Genomic DNA, 12973 nt, shown 5'->3' with positions numbered 1-12973 from the left:
CACAGGATGATGCCCAACCCACTGAGCCATACCAGCCAGGGCTACAGCATTATTTTTAATGGGGAAAGTTGGAAAAAATGTAAAGTGACTTTAGGGAGAGATTGGTTAAGTAGATTCTGTGTGTTTTAGAATTAATTATTATGCAGTGATTACAATTCATGATGATGAGAAATTTAAGGAATTGTTTGTAAACTATTATAAATAAAAAATTCAAATTTTAAAAAATATGTATAATGTGATTCCAATTCTGCTAAATATGCAAAGAAAAATGACTGAAAACCAAAATATTAGTAGGGATGTTATCTCTGGGTGATGAGGTAACTGGTATTTTTTATTCCCTATGATTTTCTGCATTTTATTAATTTCTTAGGCTTTTAAATATGAAAAATCCCCAATAAACAAGTGCAGACAGAAGATATAGTTTGTCAATAGTCACATGACTAATATCTAGAACCTTCTACCCCTGAGTGAGCACCCTTTCCAATACACCAGGGAGAATTTTTGGTGTTTAGTGCTATTATTTTTAAATTTTCTCGTCACCTAGCTTGCTCATCTTCAGAGATGTGTAAGAAAGGGATGCTTCCATTCTGGGAAAGGCTGGCTTGGTGGGAGAGAGGAGCGGCTCTGTCCCCACCCATCCTCCTGTCCTGCTTCCTCGGCACTGCCAAGCCTGGGGCTCACCGGTCCGCCCCGGTGGGAGGTACCTGTGACATAGACTCAGACAGAAGGATCCTTTTACTGAGTCCGCACAGGATGTGCTGCTGGGAAGGGCAGCGAGAAGCTGGAATTGCACAAGGAGGACCAGGAAGATTTCGGCTGGCAAGCAAATGTAAATGTGACCTTCCGTGGGGACAACCGAGTCTTATTCTTGGGGTCGAGAGGTGGGTATGGGAACAGTACAGGGTGGTCCAGTCTGGGGAACTCAGCTGTGACTCAGCTGTGAGAAGAAAATAGCCGTGTTCTAAGACAAGGTCCAATTCCACAGCATGATGGGCCCAGGAACAGCCCACGTGCTCTTGGGCGGTGAAGTCCAGGCATCAGGGTGTGCTGGGGACATGAGGCCATTGACCTGGTTCCTGCCCATATTCCCAGGCAAATTTCTAATCTCCTTCTGTTCCTATGGCAACCTGCTCTCCTTCAAATAAACCGAGGTCTGCTAAGTTTTTCTGTAAAGAACTGAGGCTTTTCATGCCAATGGTCTATGTCACAACTAGTGAACTCAGCTTGTAGGACAGAAGCAGCTATAGACGGGATGTAGGTAGATGGGTGAGCTGTGTTCCAATAACACTATTTACAAAACACGTGGCTGGGGTTCGCCTGCCCCTGAGAAAGCCGACCTTCCTTGTGCTGGAAGCTGCTGGTGTTGGCTCCTCTCTGACCCTAGGCAGCTTGATGGCCCTCAGTTCTTGCAACAGGAGAGGGGAATCAGAACAGAGAGATGAGGGACCTGCACGTGGTGGCTGGGTCACTCCTGCAGCTCCCTGGCCAATTCTGGCATGGGCACTGCATCTTAACACAGGTCTAGACAATACGGTGTGCTCGGAGCAGGGAGGTTAGGTGTCTTGGTTTGAAACCACATCTTGTGAAAGACTGGATGTATTTAAGTTGAAGAAGAGCAGATTTACACATCTGAGGGGCTGTCCTGTGTGTGGGGGTGGGGGAGGGACATGCATGCGCTGAGAGCAGGGTGTGCGCTCAGCACTGGGCTGGGTGGTTTGGGATCTCATTTCAAGAGGGAGAAGCTTTGCTTTGTGTCATGCCAAGTGTTGCAAGGCTGTGTAGTAGACGTTAGGGAAACTTCCAGGAGCTAAATCAATTCTCAACAAAACAAAACCTTAACATATTCAGAGCTGTCCCAGAACAAGTCACCTCCTCGGTCATGAGTGACATTTCTATCTGAGCTGGGATCTGACCCACAGCTGGGTAGCTTCCCCAGCGATGATGCCTCTTCAGGATACCCCCTCCTTGGGCATTGCTTTGGTCATCTTTCCACTGCTTACAGCTCTGCCTCTTACCCATAAAACAAGAGGGGCTGTCGTGCCAGTGCTGGTTCCTTGGTTATGTCGTGGGAGGCAAGAAACCTAGCTGTGTTCGGCAGATCTGTCCTTCTACAGGATTCCTGCCTCCAAGGCTTGGGATGGGGAGATTTGAAAGAACAAAGCCTCACCTTTGGATGTCATGGGTCTGGGAAGAGGATTCCCAGCAAACACAGGCTGTTCTCACACTTTATTGGTCCATTAATCATGTCCTGGGGGGAGGAGTCCACGTGAGGGGCCGTCTGAGCTCTGAAGTTCTCTGCTGGAATTCAGAGGAGCAAAGGTTCTCAGATAGTGAGACAGCGTGGAGCTGCATGTTGTTGGCTTGGCAGTACCCAAGGGTAGGAAAGGATCTGAAAGCCACTTCAATAAACCAGGAGAGATTATAAAGGAAAGAGTTCCTTTCAGGAGGAAGTAGAGATGGTTTCCCTGTGTGGTCTGGCTAAGTGGGCCGTTGTTTACATGGGCACACACAAAGATGTTACAGTTTTAAAAAATGTGAAAATAGAAAAAAATCAGATTAAACAAACGGTAAAATTCTCACTACAGGAAGGACTCCCAGAATCCTCAGCACCTAATATACATTTGACCTTCTAACACAGGGACATCCAGGTGTGCAATGTTTCAAATGCATTTGGTCCAGAGCATCTCACCACACTGGCTCCTGCTGAACACACGTGGCAAACCTGTCTGGCCGCGTGTTGGGAATGGGGTCCTGGGACCACCAGCATCACAGGGACTCATTAGAAATGCACAGTCTCAGGCCTCTTCCCACATCTGCTGAGTCAGAAACTCTGAAGTGGGCCTGGCAATCTGTGTTTTAACAGTCCTTTGGGTGCTTAAGACTGAGAACCACTAGGCAGGAGGACGCTTGCAGGTCACACTCATCTTTTGTGTAATTCTAAGGTCTAGTTTGCTGTATTCCAGTGAGGGTCCACGAGATAAAGGGTTGCATCTCAGTCGTTTGGCAAACGTGTCTGTGGACCCTTCTTTTGGAGAGAGCCTGTCCCGTTGCGGTCCTGAAGGTTTTGAGAGGTCCTGCGGAGGGGAGTTGTGTTAAAAACCTCATGTTTTGCAATTGTATTTGACCCCCAACCCTTTCTGAATAATACAGCACTTTATTGCCAGTTGGACATTGCGGGTTCCCGAGGTGACTTTTACTGTGATATAGTTTTGAAGAGTTTCTTTTCTTTGTTCCGTCATTTAATTGTATCCACAGTGGATCTGACTTAGGATAGCACAATGAGGTTGAAATGTAACAACTAAAAGAGGAGGATTAAAACAATTGTTTCAAAATCACCTCAGACTCTTCCTCAAATCCATCAGTCTCATCCTCCGATAAAATTGTTACTGTGACAGGTCCGGCTGTCTCTAGCACTTTGAATATCAGTGCTAAAGGGAAATGTAGTAACAATTGCATCTCATTAGTTTTCATTGTTGCGATGAAGACAACCTGCCACATGTGTTATTAATATTTGTGGACAAGTGCTTGCAGATAGCAGAGAGAACATTCTTCCTTATCTCAGCACTTAAAAACAAAAGCAGAAAAGTATCAAAATAAACCATTAGATTTTGGCAGGGCACAGAGTGTAAGAATTCTAAACATCAAGCCATAGGAGCAGTTTTGCTTTTTAAACTTGATTAAATTACAATGTATGTTTAAATATATATCTAGTCTTAAAATTGAAACTAATACACTTGTAAAAATTAGCTGACATGTGATTTTTCCCATATTGTTAATTTGAAGTGATTTGAGCAAGGCATGTCCCTTGTTATTTGGAACGAGAATGAATTTGGACCCAAGAACATGAATTGTAAAGAGTTTGTAAAATTTACTTTATAATAATTTTTAAAAATACGCTGAACCAGGTTTTTAACTTACAGTTATTTCTATGAGCTATATACCCTTGCTTCTCACTGGAAATGAAGAACCTTGTCTTTACCCCAGAAATCCACCTGCCCATTTCATCAGGACTTCAATCGATTCACGGACACACCAAAGTTTGAGAAATGCTGTGTTCTAATGTGTGCAGCTGACAAACCAGTGAAAGTCCCCTAAGGAGAGTCCCGAGCTGATGCTGCAATTGTCCAAGGGGCCTGTGTGTCACAAATGGTGGAGAGACTGTGACTAGTCCCCCTCTTTCACGCAACCGCAGCTCAGTCGGCCCAGCACGGCCGCCGCCTCGAGCCCACGTGTCTCGAGTCTCGGGGCGAGTGCACATGCTCACAGAAGGCTGTGCTCTGCGATGCGCACCTCATTCCACCTCTCAGCAGGCCTAATTTTTACCAGTTTCCTTCACTTTAGTTTTGCTTTTGACACTGTTCTTCTCTGGGGTGTGCTGTTAAGCTAGCACACGTTAGTGGCGGGGGGGTTCTCAGAGGTTCCGCTTCTTTCTCCTGCAGAGTGTCTGTTTTTACCCTCAGAATTTGACATTTAAGGTTTCTCATAGATATTTTTTTTCCAGAGGTTTTCTTTAACTTTGTAACTATGGAAACAAGCTTAGAAATGCTTTAATAATCCAAAAGAGTAATTCAGAAAAAAGCCTTCTCTTGAAGATATTGTTCTATTTCAGGAAATTTTTGAGCACAAAAATCAAAGAGCCAGTTAAAATGCCACCCACAATGTACCTAGTTCAAGTCAACTAAACTGGTAAAGCAGGAATGTACCCATAACTAGCTCATGTGCCTTTCACACAAAACGCAAATTCTGGTAGATATCCAGAATCTAGAACAATGTCTTATTCTCATGAAAGTTTAAACAAATATAAGCAGTTGGAACTTGAAATCAAGGAAGCTGCTCCATGTAAGGGTTTAGTTTTTCTTTATTTTAGAAACACCTTGCAGGACTCGGCGGTCGGTGGGCCCAGCTCTTGGACGCTCACCCAGGGTGGTGTAGGGTTCTCTGCGTGTGACACACTGGCTCTGTGGGTGGGCGGGTCAGTGGCTGTGGTGTTTTCATTCCCCACTGAACACAGATGTCACCGTACATGTCCCACCAACGGGACAGAGCCAACTGAGCAAGGACGCAGGGCGAGAGGTCTTGGTAGGACCTGGCGTTATCCCCTGGTGACTGGTGTGGCAGGGCTTGCCCTTGTTTGTGGGTCTTCAACCATATCTGGGAATGAGGCAAGTCATGGAGGGCACTGAGCCTGGGCCCCCCCCCCCCCCCGGCTGCACAGAATGCAGCAACAGCCTTCTCCAGAAGTTGTGCCACGGCAGGAGCTGTGAAGCCCGTGGTGGGACAGACAGATGTCTGTTTGCCGAAAGATCAGCTCTCAGTCATTTCCAGGAAGTGGACGGCACTGCAGCAGTGTCCTAGGTAATACACGCTCGGCGAGCTCCACCCTGGTCCTGGCTGTGTGGGCTTGGATCCCGGCTGCTGGCTGGTCCTTGGGCCACGAGGCCATCTCCTTCCTCTGAGGCTGAATACCCACAAACATGGGCCCGGCATCCCATCTGGACTGAACATTCCAAATCATCTAGGCGGCCCCCCTCCACCCCTTCCCCACTCCTATCCTGTTACCTGGCTTCACTGCCCACACTCTCCTATCTCCATTCACGACCTGTGCATGTCCGTCCCTTCTTTTCCGTGGCCTCTGTTTAGTCCACGCTGTGCCCAGTGTCTAAGGCAGTGACGGTCCCCCCGGCGGGCAGCACCTGGCTCGTAGTAGCTGCAGGAGTGACACATCAGACCTGGAGGGAGCAGGCCACGTCCAGACAACCCTCTGGTTGTGTGGTCTGCCGACTGTCCGCCTCTGGCCTGAGAAAGGAGCTGAAGTTCCACTCAGACTGTGGTCTCTGAGCCTGGACAGCTGGGGGTCAGGCCTGCGCTGGGGTTTCGTGGGGCACAGGAGGGTCTCCTGCTTCGGGAACCGCAGCCCCAGGTGCCCTGGGAGGACCAGTGCGGCACTGCCTGTCGGAGCCCACCCGTCCCTGCGATCTCCTGGGCTGCCTGATGACCTGTTGGACTGCGGTCCCTCTGTGACAGGGTCCGGTGTGCATGGTGGTGCTGTCCCTGTGGCCGGTCTCTGCCTGCATGACGACGTCTTATCTTGGACGACGTCCAAGCCTCCTTGAAGAGCAGACTTCGTAACGCACGCAGAGTAAAACAGAAAGGTAATAATAACCTGTTTCCCCCCAGAGGCCTCAGGTTCTAGCATTTGAGGGTGAGGGTTGCTGGGCTAGCGGTTTTCGTGGCAGGTGCTGTCCCCGAGTCATGCCTGAGTGTGCCCAGGGCACAACTGCCGAGGTGAGCAGGGGTGGAGGGGCCACATGGGGTGGGCAGTGTGTCCCTAACAGAGCCCCTTATTTAATGACCAGGGGAGAGGAGGGGCAGGAATGCAGGACAAGGGTTGATATTACCCGTGCTGTGGGCGGCAGGCCGAGGGCCTCAGGGATCTCAGCCACTTAATTAGAATTCCCTATCACACCCGGAGAAAGGCTCGCTCACGTCTCGGCCCTGCCCAGCCCCTTCTGTGTGTGGAGAAGCTTGATGGACACAGCACAGAGGGTGTGTTCCTGCCGGGCTCTCTCAGCTCTTTCTGCACGTCCCCTACAGGACCTGTGCTGGCGCACTGCTGCCAGGGGCTGGTCCGAGGGGTGGAGCAAGCAGCCTTCCTCTCTCCTCTCTCTCCCTCCCGCCCTCCCTTTTCCTTTTGTCTTTGACGTCCCCGATCACAGCTTTAGTCTGAGATCTTGGGTGAGGGAAAGAGGATGTTCCCACCCATGGCACAGGTCGCCCTAGAGAAAGGGGTGTTAGCACCAGTTTGGGGGGCACTCCGCCTCCTGTGAAAGCATAGTCCACAGAGGCAGCCCCACCTCTGGGGTGAGGCTCTTTTGTCTTTTACTTGCTTTTCAGAGTCTCACTCCAAGAGAAGGGGCCCCTGAGTGTGGGAATGGCTCTGCCTCTGCCTGGACACCCTGCCTCAGTGCAGCATTGCTTCTGGGCTGAGGGAGACATTCAGGACCACCACAGTGGGGGGACTCGCGGTGGCGTGGGTCTGTGCTTGCAGCAGGGCTGTGTGAAGAGCTCGGGGAACATGGTACGTGCTGGGCACTTTGCTTTGCCAAGGCCGAGCACCTACCATGAGGCAGAGCTGGCCCCTCTACCTCCTCACTCAGAATATTAAAAATGAAGGTGACTCTAAAGAAGAACATCTCTTCAAATCTTACGCCTCCCCTCCCTTTGCTAATGCAGTTCCTGGAAAAGAATATGACGTAATTCCCAGAACCTCAGGTTGTGTGACCTTTAGAGTTTCCACCAGGGAGAGAGAGACGCAGGGCTTTGGTGACAATCACTGTGTTTGCAGACTCCGGCATTGAAACCCAAGTGACACGGAGCTGTCACTGCCGGTCTGTCTCTGTTACGAAGGCCTGCGTGTCGTGTAGTGACCAGGCTAGGCTTGTGGAGTCTGGCGCAGATGCTTTTTTCTAAGCTTCGGAGGAGGCAGAACAGGCACACAAAATCACCAGCAGGAAGTGGCCATGGGTGTGGGGGTCAGTGGGGATGGGGGGCCGTGTAGGTGTGGGCCTGCAGTTTCCAGCCAGCCAGGGCGGCAGGGGCCCGCTCACGCTGACCGTTTCCACCACAGAGTGAAACCCTTCCTAATCGCCCCTTGGGAATGGTGGGTGCGAGAAGCAGGGCCAGCCTGGCTGCTCACAGGGGAGTCGGTCCGTCTCCACTTCACACAGGGAAAGAGAGAGACGCCCAGATGGTGACGAGATGCTGCTCAGTGCTCTGAGAAATGAGGGGAAGCAGAGTTGGAACTAAAAGGGTTTGGTGTGTGTCTGTGTGTGTCTGCGAGTGTGCATGTGTGTTCTGAAGCTGGTCTGCATGGAGGGGGGAGGGCGGGGCCTGCCTGGGGAGAAAGTGCGTCTGAGTCTGAGCACAGGGCGGAGCAGAGGGTCGGGATGCCTTTTTCTTTCTCTCCGTGATTTATGGTCATCATTACTGTTAGTAGGTGGCTGATATTTAAAATGAAATATGGCCTTTCCAAATTTTAGAGCAAACAACAACACAGATTAGCAGCAATTAGCATGTTGCTGGGCTCGGGGAAATGTGCACACCTGCAGCTCTGGTGATGAATGAATGGAGACACCACTGGTGTGGGTCTTCCTGAGCAGCCTTTCGCCAGTTCCCTGGAATGGACTGGATGGGGTACTGATAAGAGGCTGCTGCTCCACTGCCGAGATTCAAGAATTAATTGTGATGCAAATCTTGTTCCCATCACATCGGATGTCACCCTGATTGAAAGAGGACGGAAAGGGAATAAAGGCTTTTCCTGCTGCTTTTTCTTTCAGCCTGTCAACTGCCATTTCCACGTGGCTAACAGAAATCTACCCTGCGGCAGACCCTGGGCTAATGTGGGCACTGGGAGGGGATGCCTGGGGCCTGGGAGAAGCAGCTGGAGCCGAGGGTTAGCTCTGGTCTTCTGCGATGCAGTCCCCTGGGCAGCTTGCACAGAGTCATCGAGGTCAGCTGACTTGGCCCTGACTCTCCTGCTCCCAATGTTGAGACTTGGCAAGCGAGTGACTTTCTCGGGGTGACTGCTTTTGTGGGTACCAGATTGGAGTCAACCTCCCTAACTCTCTGCTACGCAGCTTTCCTTTCTAGCTGTTTGCCCTTTCCTCCATCACCCGCAGGGTTCGGAGTGCTGGCCCTCCAGTGAGAAGTGACTGTGTGGAGGGAGGATGGGGCCAAGCTGGGTGCACAGGTGAAGGAAGTGAGGACAGGTTGGAGCGAGACTGAAAGAGGAAATGCTGTTTTCCATGCGGTGACGTTTCAGGAAAATGGAACCTTTGCTTCGAGTTGCAGGGAGCTTCCACAGGCCTTTCGAGTTGATCCTTCCTGGATGGATGGGAGTTTGTCAGTTGGAGAAATAGGAATGAAGACTTGCGCTTTGTCAGGAGAATGTTCTTGGTGTTGCCAAGAGGCACGGTGCGCTCAGCAAACATTAGGCGCTGGTGGCTCAGGGCCCTCACGGGGGTGGGTGTGAATATGGTGTCCAGGCCCTGGGGTGGGCCTTCCTCTGAGTGTGGATGGGCCCCCCATGCTGTTCACCCTCGCCTGCCTGCCTGGCCCTCCCGAGGGTGGGTGTGCTCTGTCCTTTCTCTGCACTGGAGATGCGCTAGGACTCAGGGCAGAATGGCCACCCTCTCTGACCGACCCCAGCACCTCCACTGCAGTCAGTGTGTTTGCTGCCGCTGTCACTTTGCCTTCTGTATGTCTGTCCTCATGGCACGCGGAGACCTCCCTCTGCCTCCTCTTTCTGTTCTGGGGACAAAGGCAGGCTGTTGTCCACACCGGGTGTGTGTGTAGTAGGCAGTGGGCATAGAAGGCCTGCGGTGATGCTGACAGAGCCCCATGGGTCTGGCCCCTGGCAGCTGCACCCAGGAGGGGTCTGTGGAGATGACCCCCCTCGTGCCCCAGCTGCTCATGCAGAAGGTCCCTGAAGGTGGATGCTGGAAGGGACAGCCTGTGTGTGAGTGCCCTCCCGGTAGGGAAGCTGTCCTCTCACTGACTCAAGCCAGGGATGTGTGCTGGCTTCCAGATATCCCAGCATCCCTCAGAAAAGCCAAGTGCAGAGGCCTGTCTCTTTGGGATTCGGGAGCTGGCTAATGTCACAGCCTCTGACTGACTAGGTATCATCCCTGCAACTCTAACTCGGTTCTGTTTTCTGTTTTTCCTCCCAGGCTGCTTATTGAAAGATGGCCTTTGCAGACCGTCAGAGACCTGTGTCAATGGTGAGTGTGTGATCCTGGCAAATGCATGGCTGTGGGGCTGGGTTTGCCTTATCCCTCCCATCCAGGTGACACCCAGGACAGGGCCACCATGTGGGGCAGAGGCCTGGGGTCAGGTTCATTTCATGTGATGCTCCTTCAGAGCTGTGGAGCTACACCCTCTCTGCACGTCATTGGAAGGGAAGTGGAACGTTAGTGGAAGTGGAGCGTGGTCTTTCTGTGCACGGGGGTGTGTCTGCATCTGTGTCAGGGTCGGCACCCAGTGTTTTAGGGCAACCCATGAGAGCTCCTCAACAATAGGGGGTCAGACCTGGAACCCTGATGATGGCTAGACAGGATCCTCCCGCTGTTCACATCCCTTGGCCCCGAGCCTCCCTGCCTCTGACCTGCCCACTAGCTTTTCTCATTCCCCACTCCTTTGGGCTCTCTGCCAGTAGGCAAGCTCATCATCCTGCTGGCCGCTTTCCCCTCTTCATAGGCGAGAAGAAAACATTTGGTGCTTTGTGTTTTCAGTAGGGTGCAAAGCCCCTGAGGCAGGACCTAAGATGCCGGAGGAGGGAGTCCTCCCAGCAGCTGGGCTCTGGATGGGGTGGGTCCACACACGTCCTGCCCTGCGAGTCCCGGAAAGGATGGGTGTGTTTGGAAGGGCTGCTTCTCAGAAGAGGAAGAAAAGCCAGTATCTCAGGCAACATGGGACAACATGCATTGGGTAGTGGCCCTTCTGACGCAAAGGGGAGGGTCTTGGTCCAGGCCACGCACCCAGAAAGTCAGTCCAGGGGGGCTTTTCCTAAAGTCTGACTGGGTCTGCACTTGGGACCCTGGCAGCACTGGAGAGCCCAGCATGGGTGTGGGTTCTCTTCTCGCCCACTACCCATCCCTGTCCTTTCGGGGGAGAGTGGACTTTGTCACTACCTGGATCTTGCCTGTGGTGTTTTCAACATGGCACAGCGCCCCTCACTCCATCCTGGTTCTCCGTGCAGATGTGGCTGCCTGCGGGGACAGCTGACTTTCAGGGGACAGTTGGTCCCTGGGACCCTTTCATCAAGTCCTGGGAGGCCCTCTCTGAGTGAGGCACCATTTGAGGGCACGAAAGGCAAAGACTGGACGCCTTGAGAGGCTCGCAGTTAGAACAGTCCTGGGTCCAAGGCCGCTGATTTCAGACCTGTGTCCTGCTGATTTCAGACCTGTGTCCTGGGGGGAAATTGCTGACAGTTCTGGGCAGTTCGTTTTTCTTCTTTTGGGGGAACTTCTGTGCAGAGTGTGATGAGTGGTGAGCACAGAACTCAGTTTGCTGCCGCCTCGGTCCTGCCCGCCGCAGACAGCGTTCCTGCGCTTGGACAGGCTGGTCATTCCCACACCACTTGGGCTCCTGCAGTGAACCTTCTGAAGCTTTTATTTGGAGACTTCTTTAAATAAATAATTTTATTAAAAAACACTTCATCTGCCCACAGTGAAGTTTGATTATGAAGGAAACAGGGGTGTGTGAATGTTTGATTTGACTGCAGACGCACTCAGCTTGGCAGGGAAAAAGCTACTGCTCTGTCCCCTCCCCGCTGTCCTGGACAGAAAGCAGGCCCAGGTATCGTGACTTCTCTCGGGGCCTTTTCTCCCCTCACCTCCTCTTGCCTCCCTGACATGGAATTACATTGACGTTACATAAGGTAATAGCTTTGAATTCTTTGGCAAGGGAAAGCAATTTAAATGTAAATATAAATACACAGGCCTCGATTTGTGGAGACAAGCAATGTTTATTTATTCTAGTACAGGTAAGGGCTGGCTGGGACAGAGGAAGCTGGCCTTGTCCAATCCCACAAAGTCATGTGCTGTGCACAGCTGCCCCCGGCCGTGATAAAAGCAGTGCTGCCTGGATTGCGGTTGCCATGGGTGACAGCATGACTCAGCCTGGCAGCGGGTGGGGCAGGAGGAGTGGCTAGGATGCTGCATGGAGTCCAGAATATTCTGTGGTCAGACACAGGATTTCTCTCTCTCTCTGTCTCCCTGCACGGTCCTTCCTTTTCTTGGGATAGAGGTAAAAACACATAATTCTATTAACCTTACATGTGTTTTCAAAAGCCCAACAGACCTCATTCGTGACAGTTAAAATGAAAATGGCTGCATGGGATAAGGTACAGTTATTCTTCAGTGTCTGCAGGGGATTGGTGCTGGGACCCCGTGGACACCAGGGTGCTCAAGTCCTAGGTGTAAAGGGGGCGGAACATGCAGGTGGCTCTCTGCATCCCCAGGTTCCCAGTGTCCCAGCTGCAAGTGGGAAACAGTACTTCCCATCCCTAGTTGGTTGAATCCTCAGATGGAAAACCCAGGGATACCGAGGGCTGATTGAATATTCAAAAACAAATCTGAAACTACGTGGACCCACGCAGTTCAAACCGTGTTATTCAAGGGCCAACTGTGCTTTATAAAGAAAGTCAGAAGATAAACCTACCACGTCCCACACATCAGGACAATGACTGTAACGGATGACAACAGAAAATGAGTGTGGAGAGGACGTGGAGAAATCGGGAGACCTTCGTGCACTGTGGGTGGGAACGCAAAACGGTGCAGCCTCTGAGGAAAGCAGTGTGACAGTCCCTCAAAAAATTAAACATGGAGTTGACCTTGGGATCCAGCAGTCTGAGCATATACTTAAGAGAATGGAAAGCAGGGGCCGAGAGTGTGTGTGCACCAGTGTTCACAGCAGCTCCAACATGGAAGCAGCCCAGTGTTCACAACAGGTGGGTGGACAAGCATGACGTGGTCTGTGCGTGCTGTGGACTATCATTCAGGCTTAAAAGGAAGGATGTTCTGACACAGGCTGCAATGTGGATGGACCAGAGAGGTCACACTCAGTGAAATTAGCCAGTCACAAAAGGACAAATACCGTGTGACTTCCTTTTGTGGAGTCCCAGGGGTGCAGACCTTCTTATTGTGCTTCGCAGACACTGTTTTCATTGATCTTGAGGAAAGACCCCCCCATCAGCAAAAAGGTTACGACTCGCTGAAGACTCAGGTGATGTCAGAAGTTTTTAGCAATAACGTTTTTTTAGCCAAGGTGGGCACATTTTAAAACCCAGTGCTGTTTCACACTTAGCAGCCTACACTACAGTGTAAATGTAACTTTTATATGCACTGGGAAACGAAAAAGTGTGTGCAACTCACTTTATTGCTTTGCTTTGTTACGGGGTCTAGGCTGGACCCCC

At 51.2% G+C, this 12973-nt stretch overlaps 1 protein-coding gene across 2 annotated transcripts in view; it reads left to right on the top strand.

The window, feature by feature from the left end:
* Window positions 1–12973, top strand: part of PTPRN2 (protein tyrosine phosphatase receptor type N2) — a 395976-nt gene that overhangs the window by 39359 nt on the left and 343644 nt on the right. For both annotated transcript variants that reach the window (XM_053927307.2, XM_053927308.2), the window contains exon 2: window positions 9729–9779. In XM_053927307.2, the coding sequence (XP_053783282.1) occupies window positions 9729–9779 (51 nt within the window). The remainder of the gene's footprint in view (window positions 1–9728; window positions 9780–12973) is intronic.

The sequence above is a fragment of the Desmodus rotundus genome, chromosome 6 (genome assembly GCF_022682495.2).
Source record: "Desmodus rotundus isolate HL8 chromosome 6, HLdesRot8A.1, whole genome shotgun sequence".
NCBI classification, from domain to species: Eukaryota; Metazoa; Chordata; class Mammalia; order Chiroptera; family Phyllostomidae; genus Desmodus; species Desmodus rotundus.
The sequence above is the reverse complement of the archived record's forward strand: the minus strand, read 5'-3'. Positions and strand labels throughout refer to the sequence as shown.